Raw genomic sequence first — 25,773 nt, 5'->3', positions numbered from 1 at the left:
AACCAAGCCTGGGTGTTCCTCAAGCACTTTGCAAACAATGTAAGAACCACAGACAAAGCAATGTGTTAGCAAGTCCCTTGTGCATTGAGAGTTTATTTGTTTTTTTTGTAATGGAACTGCACCATTGGTTACTCTAATTGAGGTATTTAGCCAAAATCCAGTATATAGTCATGAAAATAAGTACATTGCCTTAGAGCTATGTAAAAACATTGTACAAAATTTGTGTCCATGTCAAATAAATACATTAATTTTAATATTTATGTAAAGAAACATGACTTGGATACTCTTGTGGTTAAGAAAAAAAGACAACTGGCTCTTTCACATATTTTAGGCAAACATTCAGCTTTACATTAAACAGACCTCAAACTGAAGCTTAGGTAACAGGTCAAATACAAATGTAGAAACTTAAAAGTGCCAACAAACAAGATAATTCAAGTACAGTAAATGTTAAAAAATATATGTATTTATTTAAATTTTCAGATGGTTCCAACAGGGACGGGCCATCAGGGATTAAATAGAACATGAAAACATCTGAGATAACAAGAACAAGAAACATTTTGTTCCAGAATAAAATAGAAATCATTAATCCAACGTTTTAGAAACAGAGAAGTCCACAGCAACTTAGAAAAAGAGACTTAAGAGTTCATTTCTGTTCTGAATATGGCCTGGAAGAATCACAGCAGCTATCCCAGCCACCAGGTGATAATGACTTTTCTGTATCCATGCTCTGATTGTAGGCAGATAGAAAATAATTGCTCCCTTCCTGGTTTTGATTTGCAGGAGAAATTGGGTATGTTGTTCCCAGAAAAGTCTGATGAGTGAGGACACTAAAGTGGCTGAATTGATGGAACATGTTTAATTGTCTGCTATAAACCTGGAAGTTACTGAAAGGAGTTTGTTCAGCTGCATTGTGTTTTTCTCCTTCAGCAGAGCATGTTGTAGAAACTGGAGTAATTGGCTGCTTCTCTTCCAAGTCAGTTTTGTAAGTCTTTTCCCCAAGGCCAGTTTGTGCTTCAGGAGGTAACTCTGTAACTGACAAGCAGCTCACTTTAGCATCTACTCCATGTGGGCCCTTGGCCTCTGGCTGCAAAGCTTCCACATGAGTATCATACTTAGAGGCACCACTGCAGATTTCTATTTCTGCCAATTCATCCCCTGAATCCAGAGACATGTCCTCCTCATCCTTCTCATCCTTTTCTACAAGAACTACATTAAAAGAGAGAGAAAGTTCTATTCTATTGAAATATAAACTTTGGTTTAAAAGGCCATACACTACTCACAGTGTTACACTTCAGGTCTGCCAGTCCAACAGCACTTTAAGTCTTGGTCTTCTGCCACTTGAGTTCACTTACTCAACACACACACTCAACCCTCTGTGGGAGTGTCCAGTTATTGGTGCTAAAAGCTTCTGCACACCGTGCTCATATTTAGTGCTGGGCAATCCCAACTCCCAGCTCCAAAGGGGACAATGTCAAAACAGCATCTAAAGTTACACAGCAGGTGAGTATTTGATCAGACAATTAAAGGAGTACAATTACTGACATCTCAGTACAGTTTATCTACTCTAAGTAGATAAAGCAGGAAGTGACAAGTTTATCCTTTCCCTGATGCCCTGTCTAGTGCCTCAAATACCACATCAGTCTGTACTTCTGTGTTGAAGGTCTCCATCCCCACTGCTTTTCCCCCACCATTTCAAACACCTTGAGAGTTGAGTTTTCCTTGCCAGCTGCAGTGGCTGTTGACCAGAGTCAAGGCACACTGTCCCAGCACCTCTACCCCACACGTGCACTTTAGAAAGGAAAGTTTAAGTGTGTTTGACCTCACCTGATTGTCTTTGGCCAGCACTGCCAGCAGCAAGGTTGTTCTGCTCAGTATCAGAGCTGTGAAACCCCACAAGATTTTTAAAGTTATGCATAAAGTCATCAACAGCAGCAACCACGATGCCATTATCAACGTAACTCGAGAGAGTCTTGAGATTCTTTTCTAAATACATACAAGAGGAGTTTGTATTAATATTTAGCACCTGTTATCAAAAAAGGGAGCGAGGTATTCACAACTGTGGGGTTTACCTGTTAGGAAGACAACATGTCTCTGCTGTATGTTTTGAGCTTGAAGCCTGATGAGACACTCAAGTTCTGGAGCATTTCGAGTTTGAGAGTCACAGTTATGGTAAGACAGAATCTCAACCAAGTTCTTCTTTTGGTAGGTGTTCAGAAGGGTGAGCAGGTTCAGGGCATTGGCATTCATCCTGCAGGGGGGGGCAAAGCTCACTATTAGAAACAATTTAAGGCCAGTCTATACAGCAACAGACAAACATAAGAGTAAGTTCTACTGAAGTGTTTTTGATGGCATAATGAAAAATTAAGCATTTTAACAGCTGCTATTATAGAATCTTACTTACCTCCCCAGCTCTTTCAGCTTTTTTTGTATTTTGCAGTGGACTTTCCATTGCCATTTCCCATCTGGGGTATTGAGATCCTCCAGAAATGTTAGGAACTGTTTCAGTTTATCTGTTGTAGAGATATTGAATAAAAGTTCAATTTTGCGGTATGTAGACTGAAAATACTGCTTCAGTGTGTACAAAAAGCTGTTTCCTGTTTTCACCACAGTACAGTCACACAACTACAAACAGCAGCCACTTACTTCAAAGTTTTATTCCATGCAGGCTGGCCAACAGCAGTATCATAAAACTGAGCTGACCTCAGCATACACACTGTGCCTTACTAAAATATTGCAAAAAATTGTAACTTCATTAGCTATTCAATTTCAAATGAACAAAAAGTATATACAGCATGTTTGTGGATGGAGTAGTAAGGAATAAAAGGCTCCACAGATGTAACTACACAATGTAACACAAACTGAAAACAAAATATCCCTGTTCATGTGTTCTTCAAGAATGCCACTGGGCTGAGAAAGAGACTGAATTAGCTGAAGTTTTTAAAGAATATCACAAAATCTGGAGACCCTGATCCTTCACTGAGGTGAGTACAGGACCTCTCACATACTGACATGTCAGGATTTTAGTTCTAAAGCCTCCAGAAGGATCACACCTACCTGTAGTGATGGAGTCTGGGTTAAGGACAGATTCATCTGACACAACAAAACCCCCAGACACAAACAGGTCATGGTAAGTGCGATTTTTCACATCATTCAAACTGTCAACCCCTGCAAAGCTGACACAGGAGAACCTCTTCAGAGTCACCAGGCCAGGGATCTGTTGAAAAACATTTGAAATCAGAGGTGTAAGCACAGGGCACACAGAAAAAGGAATTACAGAACTCTCCTATCTACTAATGCCAGGCACCAAACTTCAAAACACATTTTCAAAACATTACTGTTTCTTCTCTTGCCTAGGGAGGTGCTCTCTCAGGAGCTTTACAGGAATAAGGTAAATGGACACTGAGCACTTTGAGTAATTTTACTTTCTGTCCAGCACAGGGTCTTAAGCTGGCAGGAATAGCTCAGGCCATCTGAAAGCTGCCTTCACCTCCTGTTGGAGCATCACAGAACCAGAACTACTCAGGCCTCTGCACAGCTTTGCAACTACTAACAATAAATATCCATTAGCCTGTGCATGGTGGTGGAAGAAGTCATGAGTAAATGCTGGACAAGACCATTTTTACTACAACCATTTTGTTTCTTCCAACAGCAGCTAAACACAGGGTACTGCTGAATGCTGTGCTGTTAGAAGGAAGCAGCCTTGCTCCACTTGAGCTCCTCTCACAATTGCCAGCAGGTTTCTGCAGTGCACAGTTACTTACGTGGGACATACCTTATGGATGAGATTGGCAATGTCTTCATTTTGGATAATGATCAACAGTTTCTCTGAATTATCTCCTCTTCTAAGGAACTCCTCTGGATGGCACTCTGTGTTCCCTAACTTTCTGAGATACTCCTGCCACCACAGAGAGAGGAGGCAAGGAAAAGGTCAATAGGTAGTTTGGTAAAAACAATGCCCAGATGACACCCACAGCAAGGAGGTTTTCCATTCAGTGAATCCCAGAGGGACTGGCTGCTTTATCCCTCCCAGAAATTAATCAGAAGGATGCAGCAACACAGAGCAGCTGTTTCAGCAACTCAGTCATTCTATCAAATCACACACAACCAACTGACACTATCAAACTGCCCCAGTTTTCAAGGAAGACTAGAAGTTTACAACTTTTATCTTACACATTTAAGTCACAGAAGCACAGTGATTTCTCAAAGTTCTGCTATTAATTAGAGGGGAAGAGAAAAAACCCCAAAGGCACACAGAGTGACTCTTCATACATTCTTTCTAAAATGGCAGCTATCACATTTTTTCACTTATCACTTCTTTTTTTGTAAGCCCCTGGCAGGATCTTCAGAAAGGACCAACCTGCAGCCTGTTCTGTTTTCCAGCTCAAAGACTTACGTAAAAGCTAAATATAAGCAAGGCTACCACAAAAGCTCAGTGAGGAAACGGGACAGGACAGCCTATTTTCACAACTCACTTTCACAGTGAAAGTGAGTCCAGTTTCATACAAGTGGATTTCAAAGGCACTCTGTTCTGGCAGTAGAGAAAGGTTGAACTGAAACAGCTTTACCTTGATTTCTCTGCAGAGAACACTTTCTTCCTCTTCATGAATATAAAACTGGATTCTGTTTTTCTGTACATTTTCCATTATTTGGACAAAACCAGTAAATAATTCAGGCTTTAACTTGCTTATCAAATCAGAAAAATCTGGTTGAGTTGAAATGTTTAAGTTCTTAGGGGACTTCTGAGTCTTTTCTGGTGTTCCCCTGAGATCCCCACCAGAAGTCTGTTCCTCTGGCTGAGCATTCCCACGGCTCGCTGTGTCCTTCCCTGGGGGCAGGCTGGCTGGAGGCAGCTCCTCCCCCAGGTGATGGCACAGCGGCTCCGGGAGGGCTGTGCCGCCGTCGGGGGCAGTGCTGCTCAGCGCCTCCAGGGCTTCAGGGCTGCCATACACTGCGGGAGGCTGCTTCACGCAGGAAGAAGCCAAAATGACACTGTCCAGCTTCTCAATCAGGCTCTCTACGTATTCTTGGACAGAAATCTCTGATGCCTGCAAACATATGTGTTCAGAAAGTCTCATCATCCTCTCCTGGGCAGAAAGGACTGGTGTGGACAGGTCACTGACATAAGGAATGTTTTTTTGCTGCAAAATTTCTTTAATCTTTCTTGCAAAGAGCTTATATTCTTCTAACAGTGCTGTCTCTATTACTGCACTAATGGAATGCTTAGCTGTAAAAGGTTGATCTGTTAGCTCATACTGATCTTCAAGTTTCTCCACTTGTCCTGTGTAATGTCCATCTTCTGCTGTCCCCTTCTGTGTGTCTGAAAATGGAGAGCATGGCAATTGATAATCAGAATTTCTCTGTCTATTTACTACCCGGGGGTCATTAGGAAGTGCATCCGTTGGTGGCAAATATTCCGGTGGCTCTTCTGGTGATTTCAGACCTACAGAAGAAGAGTTCATCATCACCATCACCATCACCTCATGTGTCAAAGTCACACACAGGTGATAGACCAAAACCTCCAACTCCCAGCCTGAAAACAGCATTACTGTTATGCCTCCCCCACCAACCAACTTCAACCCCAATACTCAAGTGTTACAGTCTGCTGAGGTACAGAAGCACAGAACATTTAACAGCTCCTAAGACAGTCAAACAGCACAGTCCAAGTCTGCTGGAAAAGCAGAATACAAGTAGTTTTCCCAGAGATAATGTAGAATAAGCACAACAGGACATACCTTCATTACAAATTAAAAATTAAAATACAAATCGAGCAGGGCAACATATGATTCAAGTATTTGCATTTGCTACTAGGTTAAAATGCTCACTTTTACAAAGCTTAGACACAAATGACCTCGTGGAGTTGGACTGCAAGCTGCACCTGATCTTGCAATAGTGAAAACAAGTTTTTTTTTCTTGAAAGGGGAGGATATCAGTCTGATTGATTACTGACACAGTTCAGTGGTGCTGAAAGGAGTGCTGAAAGACCCTCATAACCCCAGCTCAGTTCCTTCACCATCCATATTCAAAACTATAGTTTTGTTTGTTTTTAAAGCATTGACATTTCTAATTTGTGTTAATATGAGGCCAAACCAATATTCTCCACCAGTACCTGTTTTCATCCAGATTTCTGTATTAATCAAATACAAGAAACAACTGCACAGGCTACAGATGTGCTTGTGTACCAACAGGTGATCCAAGAATGGATGTATGAATCCAGGCACAAACCTTTAGAATATGTTTTCATTCCCTACTTGTAGGAACAGAGGAGTTAAAATCCATCTTACCTGTAATTGGGATAAGTTTCCAGTGTATTCCAACTTCCCCTACATTATTTGAGCAGGGAGGTTGCCTGAGATAGCCATGTTCTATAGGTGCACTGGGACAGGGACTGCAGCCTTCAAAGGTACTCCCAGTGCCTGTGTCCTAAAAACCAAGCAAAATGCTCATCTCAAAACAGTTTCTTTTGGTTTTGCTCACTATTAAGTTTTTACATTCTGAGCAGCTGACAGAAAGAAGTTCACTGGCAATTCTGCTATCAATGTAATCCATTCAAACCTGGAAACATTTCCACAAGGTACTTCTCTGGTCTCCCATTACTAATGCAGTCCTGAGCACTGCTCTTACAGTATGGGAGCTCTGGGTGCCAAAGGAGAAGGGAGAACTGGCTGCTCCCTCACTCTTTTCCAGGCAGTTGTGTTGATACCTGACTAAAGCCAGGAGGCATTTTAAATAATACAGTTGAAATAATTTAAATTTAAATAATAAATTTGCTGAGGCACTGCCTACAACTAGTATTGGGCCCTTAAAAAAGCCAATTTCATCTCACATTCCAGATGGGTAGAGGCAAAGCAGGATAGAGATTACAGGTAGGACAAACTCATTCCTGCTGTAAGAATTAGGAACTGGACTTTGTGTGGAAGTACCAGTAACAGAGACGATGGAACAATCACTCTTGTAGAGTAAGGAGCTGGGGCACTGTGATCCCTAGGCACAAGGGAACTCATCTACAGCACTGCACCAAGAAGGCACCTGAAGAGAGCTGAGCATGCAGTGAAATACTCAGAATTCTTCAACTCTGCTCCTTTTCTATCACAAAAAGAATAACAAACCATGAACAGACACTTAAGAGTGGAGAAAATTTCTACCTATGTTCCTACCAAACAGAAAAGCTTCACAGAAGAGTTAGTGCGTATCTACGTTTGCCTCTGTAGAAAAACAATGTTTTTTTCATTCAGTCTCATATGTAGGAAAATAATACTTTCACTGTCAGCATCTTGGGAGTTTCACTTACTTGTAAATGCAGTGTGTGCTCAAGGGGTGCTTCATTGGGTGGGAGCTGCAGACTGACATCCACGGGGTAGGGCAAGCACGGCACGTCAGTCTCCAGCATGGCCGGGCTCTGCGGGTCCTTGAAGGGAACACTGTCAGCCTGAGCAGGGGCAGGAAGCTCATGACCATCTCTGTCCTGAGCTGGAATGGATTCATACTCATATTTCTGTCTCACATCCTCTTCCATCTCCTCAGTGCCCAAGGCCTGGGTGACAGCCTGCAGCAGCGCTGGGCCCCAGTGGCTGGGAGGGCCCAGCGTCTCCAGCACCGCCTGCACCAGCCCCTTGGGGTCGGCTGCGGCGTCCGGCACGTCCTGCCTGAGGTCACCCTCGTGGCCTCCGTGCTCAGGGTTCATTGAGAACACACAGTGTGGGGAATCCAAGCTTCTGCCACCTTACAAGAGGGTGAGGAGGGGAAAAGGAATCCATTGCTCAGTCTTAAAATACAAACAAAACCAGATCTCCCCACAAACATCTGCCACCTAGCCGCAGCCTCGACCTTTAGCGTCAGTTTGTATGTACACACGCTTATTTCAACAAAAACGTAGACATGCTTTCATCACATATTCTACCTCATTAATCAATGTCAAAAGACCTTTGAAGGTTCACAGAATTCACCAAGCAGGAATCCCAACCATGAAGTCCACCCTTTGCCTCCTTCATCCCTACATGGCAGTCAGTATCTTCTGTCCCCTCATGAGGGCATCTAAGGACAACTAAGATCAGTCACTTCATCTTCCAGTGATTCACACACACCAGAGTGACTGGTGCTTGATGGAAATCCCCTCTTCTTTGTGTCACCCCATTCCCATTTCCCCCTTTTGCAGGCGGCTTCTATAATTGCCTTGAGAAAATGGTCAGGGAAACAGAAATCAAAGGGTTTTTTCTGGCAGACCTTAAGTCAGAAGGTATCTGTGATACTTCTCTGAAGTTGGATGTAGATCACTATTTAATCTTATTAGGTTGTTTCCTTTGTCCCACTAGACACATTACTGGCTATTTCAAAACTGAACTATGCTTCTTCCCTTCAATCTAAACTTCTTAGGTATGAAATAGGGTAGTGGACACAAAGAATTACAGCAAAGTCAAACTCTGCAAAAGACAAGACTGCTAAGTGTTCTGTATTAGAAAGTCTTTGGACAGCTCCACAGGCAAGTAAACTCTTTGAAAGTCTGCTTTCTTTCCAAAGAGGCTAAACATAAGCAACTTCCAGGAAAATTCCCCTTACCTCCTAAAAAGTGGAAACCTGCAAAAAATAAACTTTATCTCTATTGACAGATCTCAGGCCAATGAACCATCATGCATTAAATTGCCACAGCATGCAAAAAGATACTCAATCTATGATGATTAAGTGTTATATATGCTCTGAATAAAAATGTTTAAAGAAGAACTCTAAACAAAGACTTTCTTACCTTCACAGTGACAAATATTCTCTGAAGAGTCACTCATTTTTAGGTATTTCTGCAAATTTTCAGATTGTTCTTCCAGCTTTCTTTTCAGACCACTCCTAATTCTGGGGTCTTCAAAATCAGAATCTCCACCTACATTTTTCTTTCTACACTGGATCAAGTTAATAAGATCCTTGAGTCTTTCAGTATCATCATCTCCAGAACGAGGCACTCTTTTCCTGGCCTCATAATCTGAGCTGGGGCTGAAGCGCTGAGGTTTCCGGTTTCTGTCCAGCAGCTCCCTGGCTCTGCAGACGGGCAGCTGATAGGACTCACAGCTGAACACATAGTTCTGCAAGCACGTCTTGAGGTGACCTTTGTACCTCGGGGCAGGGTGCAGAAATCTTTTGTCATCCAGCGCTGGTGAGTACTCACGAAATATAAATTCTCTAGCTCTCCCAGGGCCGTGGTAGAGCTTTCTGAAGTACTCATAGATGTACTTTTCCACAACAGCATTGTAATCTCCACCGCTGTGTTTCCGGGCCTGGTACAAAGCAAAACGCAGAGACTGAACCAACTTTGTGAATTCTGGAACGATTTCCTTTTTCTTGTGCGAAGACATGGTATATGAATTTTTCTGTGTTCCATATGGACCATTTTTTGGTGCTGCCAAAAGGAGAAAAGGGAACCCACAATTAAAATCAAACCATGAAGCTATAAAGAAAAGACTAGTCAGCAATACTCTATGTTAATACATGCTGAGTGAAACACAGTTTGGAATGACCATGAAGAAGTAATTCAGGGATGCTATATCAAGAAATTTCAACAAGTTTTGCTTTCTTAAATATGAACAAATGAAGCTACAATGTCCAACATTTGCTTTTGTGAAGAAACAAGTATTTCTAATACCATGACCATAACCAATGCAAACTGTTACTCTTAGTTCACACTGACTGACTACAAAATCTTCACCAGAACATCACCTCTGTTTAAATAAACCTGCACACAACAGTGAGCAAACCTACCTGAGCCAGTGACACCTCTGGACTCTGGGAACAGAAAGAGCGCATGAAGCACACGGGACCGTCCAGTCTGGTGGTCTAGAGCACAAAAACATAAAAACAGTTAAAAAGGAGAGGACCACCCAAAGTCAATCTAGTACTCAAAAACCCACCCCTCTAAAAAAGCCAAAACAACAAACCCAACTCAAACACAAACCCAGAGTGTGCTTACCATAAGGGGACATCATCTGCCAAGGAGAAAGAAGAATAAGAAATCCTCTGTCCACAAGTGGTTTCACAAGGACCTGTTTTCAAGGAAAAAGAGCAAACTGCTTCAAAGACATTTGCTCACCATGAATACTCCTCTTGACTGTAAGATAATTCTGTCTTGGGCAGAGAAGTGCTCTGATACTTAAGAGTATGCCAGCTAAGGAATTCCAGTGAGACTGTGGATCTTGTAGTATGCCTGAAACTACTAACTAGTACAACTATTTCTAAAAATAGGAATAGTGAAATCTGTTGCACTCACAAGTTTCTCTTTCTCTAGTTTTTGAAGCAAACCCTCTAAGTGACTCCCAGAACGGGACTTCTCCACAACTTCATACAGGCTACAGTACATGCCATTCTTCCACACTGACAGGACACAAGGAGAGAAAGAGAATGTAAGGAAAAAAGAAACAAAATTGTAATTCAGAAAACTTGAAAATTCTGAATTTAAAGAAATTAAATGAGAACAATTTACCTTCTTTTCTTTCTTGGTAAGTTTCTTTCAAGAAGAATGCTGGTGAAATTTTTTTCTTCAAATCATCAATGCTTACAACATTTTCAACCTCAAGCTTCTCAGAACTGGAGAAGAAGGGTGGGGGGAGATAAAAAAAAAATAAAGACCTCTTTTTTTACTTTCTATATTCCTACGCTCACTGATAAAATAAGAACCAGTAAATACATGGCCTTAAGAAGAACTTCTTTGTACTATCTCATGAGCCAGGGGTGTTTATTCCTGCAGAGGAGTGTGTGCCACTTGAATGGAAAAAAACCCAACAAACCCAAAACAACAGAACAGCAAACAGCAAAGAGATGCTGACATTTGTGTGCCTGAGCTCAAGAAAGTTCTGGATATACATGACTTGACTCTTGTTTGATGCATTTAAGGCACTTAGTCAGTATTTCAGATTTTCATCTGAATATATCCAAAACTCACCAGTTTCTACTCCAAAGAGTTTTAATAGAGCAGTATTTTAAATTTACTGTCTAAATGGCAATACTCACAGCTTGCATGGAAGGAAAGATCGTGCTGCTGATTTTAGGGAAACGTGGCACACAAGTTTGCCTTTATTCCAAAGCTGTCCCCTCCACAATGTAACATTAGGTTTCTCTAAATTAAGATGGAGAAAGGAAGACTAAGTGAAACCACTTGCAGCTGTGACTGAAAGAAGAGGCTGCTGAATGTCCAGAATCAGTAGAGGGAAAATTTCATCCTAATACCAGACAATAATGTTAAAAGGCAACAGAAAGGATGTTATCGACCCTGTTATGTTTTGATCTGCTCTGAGCAGAGTAAAGGAGGTTGGTTTGTTACCTACACCTGTCAGTATAAGCACACCCTTGATGCTGATTTCTGAGGAATTATATTCTCTTTTCCTTACCTTAACTGTTAACCCCTTTCATACATATCAACTTTGCTTGAATGAGGTTCAAAACAAAGCATGACACAGAATCATATTATGTGAAGTGCCATTGAACAGGAGATTCAGGAACTGAAGATCAGTTCCTACCACACTCTAAGTAGGAAAGGAGGGAAAAAAAGACTGTTGATTTTGTTCACTCTTGGTTCATTCTGATAAAAGAAGATACACATGAAGGTGTCTGTTTGATCATCCAGTATCACAACCAGCATGGTTCAGGATAAAATTCAGGTACACACTCAGCATAACTAAACTGGTCAAACACAAAACTATGGGGGAAAATCATCAGAACCTTCCCTGTCTGTATCATAAAACCAAAAAATAGAATTCATTCTTACCTGTACTTCTATCTGCATGGAAGGTGTTTGCTCTAAACAAAAGAAGAGAGACAGAATGACTAGGCTGGAACAGAGAATTCTGACCACTGAATTTCACATTAAGAATAGTTTATCAGTCTAATGCAATAGAAGACTGGTAATTCCCTCTCTAACCTCCATCTACCGCTGCTGCAGCATCTTGTACTATTTTAGATACCTTGGTAACTGCTTTTAGCATTTCATAGTACAGTCCCCACACCTGGACATCAGCACAGGTATCACAATGGATCTGTGATCAACTGGCCATCTACATATTCTCTCCACCAGCAGAACACCAGTGAAAGGTTCAGAGACAAAATACACAGAATATTATTTTAGAGTATCAAGCAAGATAATGCTGTGAATGTTTCTATGTCCACAAATTTCCTCAGTTAGGTAAAACCCTTCAGTATTTGTGGATTCCACCCAGGCCAAAGGCAAGCAGGTGGGAAGAGCAGCAAAACTGCTTCCCACAGGGGCCACCCTGCTGCATAAAACCAATTCTGGCACCTCTTGCTTTGCATCAGAAAGTGCAATTGTTATACTAAGTCCCTGTGACACATTCATTCACTTCAGCACTGTCCATTTAAATCAATGCTAAGCTACTGCCAACAGCTATGAATTCTTCCTGCTACATGCAGATCTTCCACAACTCATTTCCTAGCTTACCTCGATGGGGGCACAAACTTTGGTCCTTGCACCATGTCATCTTTGTAAGCAAATGAAACAACAGCAAAAGGACAAACATGTCTTGGTCTTTGCCTGATCTCATCAAAGCCGTATTCATAAAAGTAGTACTGGGAAAAAGAAGGGACAGTGTTAAATCAGAAGCCTGGAGCAATCATTAATTTCTTTAAATGATGGGATTTAAAATAAAGAAGTTTTTAAATGCTCCTCTCATAAGTATTAGCAAATACAATAAATTAAGATAGTTTTTTTAATCTTCTCCTTCCTTTATTAACCACTTAGATATGGACAGTACCTTCAGGAGTGAATCAAGAATAAATCATTATTGAAATGCAAAATTTACTTGAAAGTATTTTTGGTGAGAGAAGGGATTAACTAATAAAAAACAAAAAAATTCAGAGCAAAGTAAATATTGCAATGAGTTTTGGCATCTATCCTTAGCTCAATCACCAATATAAAATGTTAATTTAGGCAAATTTGCAATGAGAAATGAAAAAAATACATTCATTTTTTAGCCATCTATTTCACTGATTTACAGAAGATAAAAGAAGTTAATACTGAAGAGAATGCTTTCAAGCAAGGATCCTGAAATCTGCATACTTGGTGGAATAATCTCACTGCAACAGATTGTTGCAGTAAGAGACAGAACACCTGGAGGAACATAAATGCTTGGAACTGATTTCATTGAAAAAAAAAAAAAAAGAAAAATGCTATTCTTTCCTAGCCAACATTTTCCTTTTTAGGAGTCCCACTTAATGACCACAAACCAGTTGTACTTTTACACCTCAAACTCCCCAAGTCCTCCCTTCCAGCCCCATGTGCATTCCCCAGTTTTCTCCCATTCCCTCTCCCCCTAATGTTCAGGAGATCTCCCGAGGCTCAGGATGACACCATGGGAACAGCAGAGGCTGCCATGCTGATCTGGGACTTCCAATGCAGCACCTCTGGACTGCTGCACACACCCAGCTGCAGCTGCACAGGGAAGCTCAGGGGCTGTTCCATCCCCAGGGATTTTCTCTCATCATTCACAAGTTGTGTTTGTGAGGTTTTCTGGAAGAAGGTGACACAGGCTCAGCTGTACCTGAGTGAGCTCGTAGGCTCGGTAAGCCAGCAGGGAGGTGACTTTGCCTGCATTCTTTGAAATGTGACACTCGTGGTTCGGGGTGGGATCCAGCATGCTCTTGGCAGCTGATTCCATTGCTTTCATACCAGTGTAGTCATATATGCTTTTCATTCTTCCCTGTGAGAAAGCAGAAGAATTGTCAGCAGCTTTGTCCTGGAAACTGACAAATTGCTTCAAGTACCAAACAAAGTAAGAGCAGTGAAAATAAAACAAGCAATTAAGAAAGCTACTTCTGGAAGTACATTATTTTCATACTTTCAAAAAAAAACCAACATATTTTTGCCTTCTATAACAATTTATTATGATTTATTTAAGCTTAATATCACTACTGGATTTTAAATCTAGTAGATGTCTAGTTTCTCTATACACAGATGACTGCACAAATTACAAGTAAGTTAGGTTAAAACCCCCTGTGTGTTACCAGTAAGCAATGTAATCCTTCAAGAATAGCAAAATAAAATTACCTTTATTATTTTAAAAACAATCACATCTCCACTTGCTCCAGATTCTAGAGGATTAGGCTGCAATAAATCAGCATACTTGGAGATATATACACCTGAGTATAAAAAGAAACCAAAATACATTATGGTGAATGTTAAAACATTATTAGAGATTTCAAAAGCCTTACATGCGATTAAAGCTCAATGCACACAAAAGAATAAAGATACAACTGACACTCAAGTGCAAAGGTAAAATAATTTTGTGCCAGTTATTTCATAGATTTTACAGCCTCAAACACACACTGTCATCTGTTGGTCTGGCTGACTACCTCAGATCAAAGAGCTGTAACTGAATTCAGATGCTCTAAAAAGCATCCATTTGGCTTAGGTTCCTCTCATTCCAAGTCTGTATCTAACTGCTTGAGCAAATTGCTCCAGACCCTTTACCAGCTAAACAGTAAAAACTCACGTGCTCATAAAGCCTTATTCTCCACCTCTCACCTATTTCTGCTTTCAGTATTCACTTCTATATTCATTCATATTGGCTGCTTTCAATATTCATGATACCTCTGTACCATATTCCTCTCAACAGGATGACAAAATCAGTTCCTAATTTTCTATTTGAAAAGCTTTGCAAAAGAAACTTACTGTCTTGCACTCTCAAAACTCTTTAACACCTTCTGACTCTTCTAAGTCTCCAATTTATCTATGCTCTTCTTGGATCTGTGGATTCAAGAATTTTAGTTCTATCTACATCAAAACTGAGCTACTGTGTCCATGTGTATCTCTGAACGCACACACCTACAAACAAACACAGAGGCAGCCAGCCACACACTGCATCAGCTCTTTGCCCCCCCAGGGTTACTGGAAACACATGGGACACTGGTTTGAGAATTAGGTGTTCCCTTTGGAAAGGGAATTTAACTGAACTACTCAAAAACAGAGCTATGAAATAATGTTCTGATGTCCATTTCCTTTGCTAAAAACATCTTGCTGTGACATTGCTGCAGTTAGTGATATAAAAGAGACTGAAAGTTGACACAACTGCATCACATTATATCTGCCAACTGCTACTGAATAAGCAGCAGTTCTAATGAAAAGATAATTACCCATGGAAGGGCTGCCGAGAACTGAGAGTTTGGAGTGGCCAACCTGCAGCCCCTTTTCACATATGCTCTGGATCTAAAGAGAACAGACAGGTTTTTAAGCAAGGAAAGGCAGGATATAAAGAGAACAAACAACAAGAAATTACAATTACAGAATATAAATTGAGATTTAAACAAAACCCCAATCCTTACAAACAGAGGCAAGACTAGTCTGAATTCTCTATAAAACTATTCAACTGTGTAAGTTAAACTCTGATATGGAACAGCTACATAAACTCACCTGGATCTTAAAAAACCACACCCTCCCTATACCTCAAACACTCTTTATGAATATTACTTGCCTTTAATACAGAAAATTTTAATATTTGAAACAGAAGTATACCTGTCAAATGATTGCATGCTTAAGAAATCTCAACTCTATAATAGCAAACAAAGCACAGAAATCACTTTTTCCATCACTTTGATTAAAAGTATATGATCAAAGAAGAGACAGAGAAGACAATGACCATTTTCTAATATTACAGGTCACCTTATTGATGCAAAAAAAGAAGAAAAAAATACCAAAACAAAATGCAATTAAGGCATAAAATATTCCTCAATTGAAAAAAAAAAAAAAACACAAACCAAATAAAAACTCACATGCCATCCAGAAAATCTATCCTATTTATAAAACAGAGCCTAAACCAGAGAAGATACAGAGTCATGTAAATGGAGTACCTTAAGTAGCAGGGAATAGAGGATTTACAGGGTGACAGATCCCTTTCCCATCCTTCTACACCTTCCAGCGCTGAATTTTGCAAAAGTAACTTTAAGATTGTGTCAATAAAACCATTCTGAAAAACCCCAAAGGCCCAAAAGCTGTAAGTGCTGAGGAAAGCATCTCCCCTGCAGGGCCCAGGGCTCACCTGGCAGCGATCCACCATGAGGAAGGCGTAACTGTCCGACAGCTCCTTCTCGGGGCGCCCGTCCCGCTTCAGCTCCCGCCGCTTCTCTGTGAACTGATCACACACAGAGCTCTCAGCACAGGCACACACTGCTGCTGCTGCCACACCAAAGTGCCAGGGTTTTAATGCCCCAGCTATGTTAGCACATCCAAGTGTACAAAAATAATCAAAAGATAATCCAAATGAAATCACTGGATGCTGTAATTAGATTTCGAGAACATTATACCTGTGGGAAATCCAACTGGCCTAATCTGCCCAAGTATTTGTTTTTTTTTAAGAGACACTCCTCAAACAAACCTGTGCAGTAACAGTTTAGTTTGCTCTTTGTAGCAGAACTGGCTAGAACCATCCAGCCCAATGCCTCCCACATCATCTTTGAAACTCCAGAAACAAGACTTTTTCTCTTTTTAGGAGACAGATCTCTTACACTGTACAAACATTTTTGCAGATGCACCTCACTGCTGCTGAGGTGGTTTTTACCAACATTTCTCAGCTGTAGCCATGAATAATTAATGTAATAGCAGAAAATGCTTCAGTTTACTTCATAACTTCAAGATGATAATCACAGCAAACAAATTATATATTCTTCAATTACTTCCTATGTGAACTTTTGGCACTGGGAATGAAAACTTCATTTGAGAGTGATGAGAACAAGCCAAGGCACAACAGAGGGGCTTCAACCAAGGTGCTCCAATTACTGGATCAACTTTAACTAAAGTACTTCTTGGAAAACAACAAAACTACAGAAATTATGGAAACTTCTATCAGACACATATTTTAATCTTAATTTTCACAGGAAACATCAGCCCCGTCAAGCAAACATTGAAACAAACTTCTGGCTTATTAAAATACATTAATAAAAATTAAGAACATTTTTGACAGCGAAAAACACACAGACAAGTGGTGCCAAATACAGTTTTTCCTTTAGTCTTCTTGGTGTACCTGGCAGGCAAAAGTCAAAAACTATGTAGTAATAAACTTGCCTGAAAAATATCTGCTTTCATTTCTGGGGATGTGAGTTTGCAATTAAAGACCAACTGCATAACTGAGAATAATGCCCAGGTCTCTGGTCTAGACTGAGAAGCACTGGCATTTGACTGGTACCTTACTGAGAAGCAGAAGCCACAAATATACTCACTTCCTTTTCCAACAGCTCACTCTGAACTAAGCTGGCTCTCTTGTATTTAAAACTGGACACTGAACTGGGATCCAAGTAGGAAGAATGCAGAATGTTTATAATCTCCTCAAATTCTCGAGACTCTGGAAGTACTGGTTGAAAGAGTGCTATAAAAGAGAAGAAATAAAATAATGAGCATCAATATAGATGTGAAAACATCCAAAGGTTTCCAGTTCACTGACAGTTTATGCATGAAAATAAAAGGTTTGTGATTCAATTTCAAACACAAAACACCTAGAATACTTGGCAAATATAAACTTAAAGTTTATCTTAAAATTTCCTAGAATGACAGCATCTTTTAAAAATCACAATTGTGTTTTTTTAATATTGCTCTTGCACAGCTACTGGTTCTCAGAAGTTTGTAAGGGAAGCACTTCAAGTCTGAATTTACCCCTTGAAAAACATCTAATATGTACTGCAAAACACTGAAATTAAACTGCAATTTACTAATTAACTCCTTTAATTAAAAAACAGGAACAAATTGTCCTAATAAAAACCTCAACAGGAGTTTCATAGCTTGGCCCCACTTCAGAACTATTATGCGGTTTTGTGTTCGTTTGCTTATGGCAATTAAGCTAAATATGAAGAAATCCAATCCTATTTAAAGAAGACAAATAAGCTCCTATTGCTAAAAATATCAGGACCCCACTGCCTGTGCTCATGGTTGATGTTATCCCTTACCATACCTGCTTTAAAAGGAAAGCCCTTCATGTGCTGCTGTACAAATTCCCTCCTGGGAGAACCTTTACCTGAGTTCCCACAGGGAAGCAGCCACGTCCCCGAGCTCCTTATCTGTGTTTGGTGCCAAGGTGACAAAGGGATCAGAGGAGCAACCCTGGGGGAGCCAGCAGAGGATGGCAGTGCAGACCTTGAGAGTAGTGGCCAGGAAAAATAACATCTCTGGGGGAACTGAACTAGCACAACACAACAAGTGGTTTTTATCCTCAGAGTAACTTCCAAAACCCCCACCGAAAGCGCACAACTTTTACTGTGGTTACAACACTTAAGAACAATAGTACTAACCTCACCAAAAAAAAAAAAAAAAAAAAAAAACCCAACAAGACAAAACCAACAAAAAAGCAACCTACCATTACTCTAACAAGAAATTAAATTTAATTCTATCTTCAGAATATATCCTCCAATTTCATTACGTAATATGGCAGTAGATTTAGGCAGCAATCTTTCCCTCATTTGCAGAAAAAAATTGCAGCATAAGCCTCAAAATAAAACAAATGTTCCTAATGAAAACCAAACTGTTCTGTGTTATTTAGTAAAAGCTGCACACTTTAGAAGGCAACACCTCATCTACAAACTGAAATCAAGCAATGATTCCAACACCACCACCAATGAGAAAGTGATTTTTGTAAGAGAGCGGAAATTATGAAAGTGATTTAGAAACCATCCTTATGTAACATCCTTTTCAGTAACCACACCTTCATTCTTCAAAAGCTGACAGCAGCATGGGAGGAGACAGAACTGAGAGTGAATGGAATTCTCAACTTGGTATTACTGGGACTGAATGCTCTTGTACTGAAGAGATAAATGCTTATGAATAGAACAGAAAACTGATAGAAAACAGAATAGAAAACAGAAGCCTGCTGCAGGTACACACGGCCTGGGAAAGCACCCCCTGTTCCACCCCAGCCCCAAACATCCCTTGGACACTACAGCACCAACCCCCTGTCACACAGATCTGGGGTTCACACACTGCCAGCTCCTCAAAACCACCAGCTAAGGCAGAAGGTTATCTGGGCCAGCTGCCTGACTGAATTTCCTGTTTTCTTACCAGTGTTTACTGCACCTTATCCCTCCTCTCTCCTTCCCCCAGGACACAAGCTCTGTAAAAATGAGCCTCTTGCTTCCATCTGGAGCCCAAACAAGTGGAAAGCACTGCAGGGTGAGCTAGAAAGAGCCACCACAAGGCAGGCATAAAGTCTCACCTACTTTCCCAGAGGCAAATCTAGGAAGAGGGACATGATTACATTAATTAAGATCCTGTCATACACACAAATATTATCAACCATGCTCCTCTTTGTGTTTAAACATCTGCTCTGTGGAAAGCCCTGGGGAGCAAGATGAGACAGACTTGCCCTAAACCAGCAAGTCACTCTATTCTCCTGGTAGGGATAATCTGCATAAACTAGTACACACTTAGTGCTCAACACATTTATGGAAAAGCCCTACCTAATCATTCAATTATGGAAAACAGAAAATAAAAAATTTTATGAAGATGGTTGCAGTTTTTTCTTCCAGACCTCGAGGCACTGCAGATTTCATGTTCTCAATCAGAACATGAAACATCACCCCAGGGAGGTGAGTAGCCAGGCAATACTTTTCAGTTCCCCATTTGAGCTGAGGTGTTCAGGGACAGTGATGGTCTGAAATGTCAATGTCACCACAGCAGGGCCTGGACCTTACTACAAGCAAGGAGTGCATAAATAAGAAAAAGCTAAAATAAAACTGAGAAGTACTAAACTAGACCTTGTACAGCAGCCACCAAGGGCTGTGCCCCCAGGCAAACCATGAAATTGCTGAGCTCATCCCAGTCCTCCATCAGCTCAGAGAGCAGCCATGAGCACACACACATCTTCCAGGCTTGCTGGACACAGCTGATGGGGCTGCACTGCACCTTTACAGCCCTGGCTTAATTAAACTCTAATTAAAGTAGGGATTAACATGCAGCATCCTTATAATACAAGTCAATTGTTTGGGGGTTTGCTGGCTTGCTCAGCACAGGTAAAAATAAGTAAATAAATACTGGGTTTGTTCAGCTTCTACCCAGGGCATGGGAATTTATGTAATTATTTTTAGGTGGAAATTGAGTTTAGCTAATAAGGATTAGTCAAAGGACAGGGACTGGACTGGATGTCTGGATGTATGTCATGCCTGAGAGGCTCTACTTTTCTTTCACAGCTGTCTGATACTTCAACTTCAGAAAGCTGAGATTGGAGTCCCTGGGTTTAATTGCTTTAAGTCAGAATGTGAAGACAGAGTCATCCTCCCTGAGCAATGCTGAACAAAGTTTGAAGGGAAGATAAGTAAATTAATGCTTTTCCTATCAGCTAAGCTGGCAGAATGCTAGCATTCCTCACACACAAGTGCTCCTGCTACAAAAGCTCCACTGAGCTCCACTCTTTTTAAGTCTCAATTTCTTTCAGTCTTCATTTTTTAAGACTAAAACAAAAAATCTGTGGTGTTAATAACTGGGACATTTTTACCTTCAGGACTTTTTCAGCCCAAAATGTCTTGTGCTGTCAATAGGCCTAAACAGTTACCAAGATCAGGGACTGAGAGAGTTCTCCACCTAGAAATATTGTGGAGCAAACAGCAGATGCACATCTCTACCAAAGAAAGGGAAAATCAGAAGACAAAAGAAAAGGCAAAACGATGAATTAGAAATGGGAGAACCTAGACCTTCATGCAGGTATTGCAGAGTTTCATGGGCAAAAGCAAGACCTTTTCCCCCTGCCTCAGCCTGAGAAACAGCAGGCAGTTGCTACTTTGACAGCCTCCAGAAAGAAACTCCGGCTTTAATCAACAAGCAACCCCTTAAAGGCACCGGCTGCAATGTCAGCATCACTGGTGGAATTATCCTTTGCTAAGGGGATCACTCAGATCGCTCAGCAAGTTAAAAGTGCTCCTACACAGATTTATCCTTAAAATTTGCTTTCCTAATCCTATCAAGGACCTCTCAAGTTTCAAGCAAACTTGGAAACCTGTGAAGATCAGACAACTGAATTAGAAGAGGCCAGGAAAGGCCTGAAGACAAATGACAGATAAGCTGCTCAATGGAGCATAACACCATTGCTAAACTCCATGTACCAAGAAAACAAACCTCCAAGGAACTTCTAAGGAGCAAAACAAATGCAGGCACGCCTTAAAAAAAATAATGTTGCAGCCAACTTCTCTTTCATTTGTTTCCTGAATTCCTATGCCAGCAAAAAGAATGAGAAAATCAGAAGAATTCTCTGTGCAAACTGATCACAGTTGTTAGGAGGTATCTTTTCTTCAGATTGCAAAGAATTTGTTGACTTTCAGTCTCTACTTAAGTCTCCAAGAGGGAAGATAAATTTTTCTCTTACATTTGGGCTTTTCAGATTCAGTTTTTAATTTCTTGACTACCAAAAACTGTTGCTAAAACACATTTTAGTGTTTAAAAATACTTTAAAATCCACCAAAAACCCCACCTCCAAACAAACTCAAACACCTTGGACAAGGTGATCCTGTCCATAGCAGCTAAGCCCTCACAATCAAGGCAGCAGCTGTGTCTCAGGATGGTACATCCACAAAAAACATGGTGGTTTAAAAATCAGAACAAGGACAACGGCAAGGCAAAGAATGATGGAGGAAGCTTCCATATGTACTGCTTCATGCTGGGCTTTAGAACCAAGCCAAGACAGCTCTCTTGAGAGGAACTGGTGTCATTCAGATTATTTTGCAATTTAACAAGATGTATTTAAGCACTAACAATAAGGATGCTGCAAGAGCCACTACCTATGGCATCAGATGATTCAGTGCTGATCTTCCAGTGCAGTTCCAGAACCGACTGAATTGCATCATTTTCCAAATGACAATGCAAATCCCAATGGCAATTTAGCTGTGCTCAAACTGCAGTTTGGCAGTCCGTGCTGTGAGAACAACACTCACAGCTGTAAACCCACCAGCACCGTGGGCTGAATGGAGCAGGGTCTGCTCTGAGACCTTGGGAAGCTCCCAAGCCGTCAGAATGATCAAAATACCTGAGAGCCTTTCTGCAGGCTGAAAGGAAAAAAGGCGAGAATGGCTCAAACGACCTTGACATCAGCAAGTCAGTTTTTGAAGTAAGGTAAGAATGGCTCCCTCTTCTACCTTAGAGGCCACAGAAGCCTGTTTGAACTACACAATCCAAAGCTTTTGCACACTGCAGATGGCTCAGCATAGGCAAATGATGAATTAGATGATCTAAGAAGGTATTTTGCAGGTTTTCATTCACATTGGAACCAAATGCTAAAGTGAAACTCTAGATAGAGCTGGTTAAGTACAAACATTTCTGAAACACATTTAAACCACACTTGGGTGTGGCACACAAGACACTTCGATTGTTCATGAGGCACCAAGTTACATCCAGGTATTTTTCTGCCAGATGAATTATAAAAGACTTTTTTTCTCCAGATCAACCCAGTTCTTTTTACAATGAATCTCTGCCAGACTTGTATCACCCCAGAGCGGGGTGGCAATGGGAATGACCAGGAAGAAAAAGGGGTCATTACTGCCAAAAGGAATTAGTCTATTACTGGAGACAAAAGACTGGATAATGAAATAAACCTACCTTCATCTCTTCTTTACAGAAGAAAGCATTTCAAGAAGTTAAGATGTTACCCTCTTCTCTGAAGAACAAGAAGCCTATTCAAACAAGCACTTTTGTGATATGGACTAGGTTACTGACTCCATATTGCAAAAGGGCAAGAACTAAGATTTCAGGGAGGAAATCAGACATGTCTTCAACTCCACTTAACAATAACAAAGTTAAGAAGAAACCAGTGGAGTCTTGTGAAAAGCAAGAAATACCACAGGCTTTTAGAAGAAGAGTTACTCAGAAACAAAAAAACTCAAACCCTGGACACTTGGAAGCAGAATGCTTCCAAAGCGAGGCACGAGAACGTGGGATGCTCCCTTTCTCCCTGCAAAGAACTTTCACCAGATAAGAAGAGTCTTCTGCGATTCGTCAATGAAGGACAACTCTGCTGGGTTTGTTTCGTCTATCCTAACCAGGATTACACCCCTCTCCTTCAGGGAAGAGGTCAGGGAAGAGAAAAGCGAACCATCTTTGCTGATGTCGGCGTCCCAAAGAAACATCTTCTCCACATGCCAATGCACCTCCAGAAGCAGAGCAGAGATCAACTCAAGCCCACTCTGATCACATCCAGCTTCTCCTCCTTCTAAAGCAGAGATCTGAAATTCAAGCCGAGCCTTGGTTTCGGTTCATCCTCGTGACAAAATAAGTGAGAAAGAAAAGAGGAAGGGTAGGAAAAGAACGTAACATCCTGACACTAAAATCGGCTCCTCAGCAGCCTCGCGGGTGCGAGCCAGCAGAGCCTCCTCCACAGCAGGGCTCGCACGCAGCCGTGTGAGGTGTCCGAGAGCTGCCTGATGAATCGGATGGAGAGGGGAGCGAGGTATTAAAGGAGGGGAAGGGAAGGAACAACCTTTCTTTTCTCTGCTCTTCCTGGGGATCTGAAAGTTCTTCCTAACAGGCTGCTGGTCTTCTGAGGGCTTAGGGAGAGGGGGCGGCCCCCCGAGCACACCGCTGGGCGGCTGCTGCTGCTGCTGTTCATTTGCCGTCGAGATGCTGCTCCTGCGCTGGCTGCTGCTATTGATGCTGAGGTTTGTGGGGACCTTGTCCTCTGCAGCAACAGCAGTCACCAGCAGCGCCTCCCCAGCGCTACCGCTCTCAGAGCGTCCGCCATTTTGTGCGGTGTCCTCAGCGGCTCCCGCTCTGTTACTCTCCGCTCCGAGGACGCCCGCGCTGGTCTTCTCCATCCGCTGATGCTGCTCCGGCTCCATCTCGCCGCCACTGCGGATCACGGCATCCGCCATTCCCTCCGCAGAAGCGAGCCCGGCAGCCCGCGCCTTCTCTTCCCAGCACAGCGCCCCTGCCCAGCGCCAGCAGCGCCCGCGCCGCCCCGACTCGCCCTCCGCCCGCCTCACGGCAGCCCCCGGACCGCCCCCGCCCCGCCACACAACATGGCGACGGAAGGGGGGGCGGCTCTGCGGCCAGCCCGGCCCAGCCAATCCGCTCGCGGCACACGTTATAAATAGGGGCGCGGCCGGGGCGCGGGCAGCGCCCACGCGATGGGGCGGGACGGGCCCGTTGGGAGCCGCTGCTGCCGCCCCGGGGCACCGCTCGGGACCCGCCGCTCCTGGCAACCGGCACCGCTCGGGACCCGCTGCTGCCGCCCCGGGGCACCGCTCGGGACCCGCCGCCCTCCCGCCGGTGGCGGGCCAGGGGGAGCGGGGCCGGGGCGCTGCCCTGAGGGGACGCCGCTCTCCCGAGAGGGCCCAGCCCGCACACGGCTCCTGCCCTGCAGCCGGGGCGCGGCGCTCGGACCGCGCTCTCCCCACAGCGAACCCGCCCTTGGGCACGATCCCCCGCCCTGGCATTTCGGGCCCAGGAACGCTCCTGCTCCAGGGCTGGCAATGCCGTCTTTGCCAACTCCTAACTTTAACTACAAGTTCACTAGACTGAACGCCAGCGCATACCTCTTACTCTCAGATTCAAGGTTTTTTTCCAAGACACTGGACAAGGTTACAACATTTAACCTTTGAAGAATAAAAATGCATTCATGGTTATGAAGGGCAGGCAGACAAAAAAAATCTTCATTTACTTCAGCAGCATTCTTTCATAGGTGCATACTGAGAATAGCACTAAATAAGCTATATTGGAGGCCAGAAAGTTAGCATTTATTTCCCTGTAAGGCTCACAACTTGCAGTGCAAGAGGGATGTGAAAATGCAAAAGCCAAAGCAAAGACCTGTCTTTGGCAGCTGCCAGGAATGCACTGCAGTGAACACTGCCTCCTGAAAATAACCATTCTTGCAGTGCCTAGGAAATGCAAATACCAGATTTTAGTTTTACAAGTAACTAGCAAAACATTAGAAACATTAGAATTTGTTTTCTTTGTTAAAAGTATACTAGTGCTGTAGTTGTTGAACAGACACATATATTCCTTAGCTATTTATACTAATTACCTTCAATCCCCATAACTGTAGCTATTAATTTGTCACCTTGAAAGCAGACCTTAAAAATAGTGTGAAAAATGCATGTATTTTATGATTGGCTTTTCACAAATATTAAAATGAATATTATATGTGTTGTGTTAGAAAGCAATGCTGTATTAATTTTCTTAAGTACTGTGTTAAATATAGTTTTAGGTTATAAAAATTGCTAAAATAGAAACTATGCTATGTAAGATGCTTTGTTTAAAAGAAAGGACTCACAGCAAGATAGCAGCCACCGGACACCTTGATCTTTGAGAGAAAAAGAATTTATGGCCTTCTTATCAGAAGAAACAAACTTCTTCCCGCCTCAAAGGCGCTATTAGGATTAGAGGGAAGAAGCTGATGAAGACCAGACGGAATCCTGTGTTTGAATGGAATTTATGCATCATGGATGAGGTGTATGAATATGCAACGGGCTGTTGTTTTTAAGGGTTAATCCTTTGTTAACGTGGGTCCTTTTTTGGGCTCGTGATGCCCAGAAAAGGTACCTGGACATCCATAACTCTTTGCTTTTATTGTCTCATATTGTCTTAATTCAGTTTGTCCAAATTGTTATTACTCTGATTGTGTCACTATTTTTTTAACCATTTTATTACTATTAAACTTTTAAAAATTTTAAAAACAAGCGATTGGCGTTTTTCACAGTAGGAAGTTCTTGTGCTTGCAGGGTGTGCAAGGAACAGGTAATTTAATCTGGCCCTTTTATTCATCTCTGTTTAGATAAGCTGAAGATCCAAAAATATAAATAACCCATCAGCTCACAAATGGCCTGGTGCTAGTGGTG

General features: G+C 41.9%; 1 protein-coding gene across 5 annotated transcripts; it reads right to left on the bottom strand.

Annotated features, from left to right (window-relative positions):
- Positions 1 to 61: 61 nt before the first annotated feature.
- TASOR (transcription activation suppressor) lies at positions 62 to 23,808 on the bottom strand. 5 transcript variants are annotated; one of them, XR_009419234.1, is made up of 24 exons: positions 23,418 to 23,808; positions 17,194 to 17,339; positions 16,017 to 16,109; positions 15,115 to 15,187; positions 14,030 to 14,121; positions 13,524 to 13,682; positions 12,425 to 12,552; positions 11,738 to 11,769; positions 10,984 to 11,089; positions 10,457 to 10,560; positions 10,244 to 10,347; positions 9,947 to 10,019; positions 9,739 to 9,813; positions 8,738 to 9,379; positions 7,289 to 7,719; positions 6,282 to 6,420; positions 4,566 to 5,440; positions 3,773 to 3,895; positions 3,055 to 3,214; positions 2,402 to 2,510; positions 2,070 to 2,248; positions 1,825 to 1,983; positions 1,281 to 1,483; positions 862 to 1,032 (listed from the first exon to the last, which is right to left on the bottom strand). XR_009419234.1 is itself a non-coding variant. In XM_059480192.1 (23 exons), the coding sequence occupies exons 1-23, from the start codon at positions 23,806 to 23,808 to the stop codon at positions 644 to 646; spliced, it is 4,956 nt and encodes a 1,651-aa protein (XP_059336175.1). In that variant the 3' UTR covers positions 62 to 643. The 5 variants fall into 5 exon arrangements, 4 of the variants coding, with proteins under 4 accessions (XP_059336175.1, XP_059336177.1, XP_059336176.1 ...); XM_059480192.1 differs by lacking the exon at positions 1,281 to 1,483 and having other exon boundaries at positions 62 to 1,206; XM_059480194.1 differs by lacking the exon at positions 1,281 to 1,483 and having other exon boundaries at positions 62 to 1,032.
- Between the last annotated feature and the right edge of the window lie 1,965 nt (positions 23,809 to 25,773).

The sequence above is a fragment of the Ammospiza nelsoni genome, chromosome 11 (genome assembly GCF_027579445.1).
Source record: "Ammospiza nelsoni isolate bAmmNel1 chromosome 11, bAmmNel1.pri, whole genome shotgun sequence".
In the NCBI taxonomy this organism is placed as follows: domain Eukaryota; kingdom Metazoa; phylum Chordata; class Aves; order Passeriformes; family Passerellidae; genus Ammospiza; species Ammospiza nelsoni.
This window is presented reverse-complemented; position numbering and strand designations above follow the sequence as displayed.

What these genes read in the sequence shown, in the direction of transcription:
- TASOR (XM_059480192.1), bottom strand. Translation starts at nt 23,808, where the DNA reads ATGGCGGATGCCGTGATCCGCAGTGGCGGCGAGATGGAGCCGGAGCAG. An exon ending in TCTCGGCAGCCCTTCCATGG is followed by an intron (nt 14,122 to 15,114) that starts GTAATTATCTTT and finishes TTTTATACTCAG; the next exon opens with GTGTATATATCTCCAAGTAT. An exon ending in GAGCCTACGAGCTCACTCAG is followed by an intron (nt 12,553 to 13,523) that starts GTACAGCTGAGC and finishes TCTTTTTCCCAG; the next exon opens with TACTACTTTTATGAATACGG.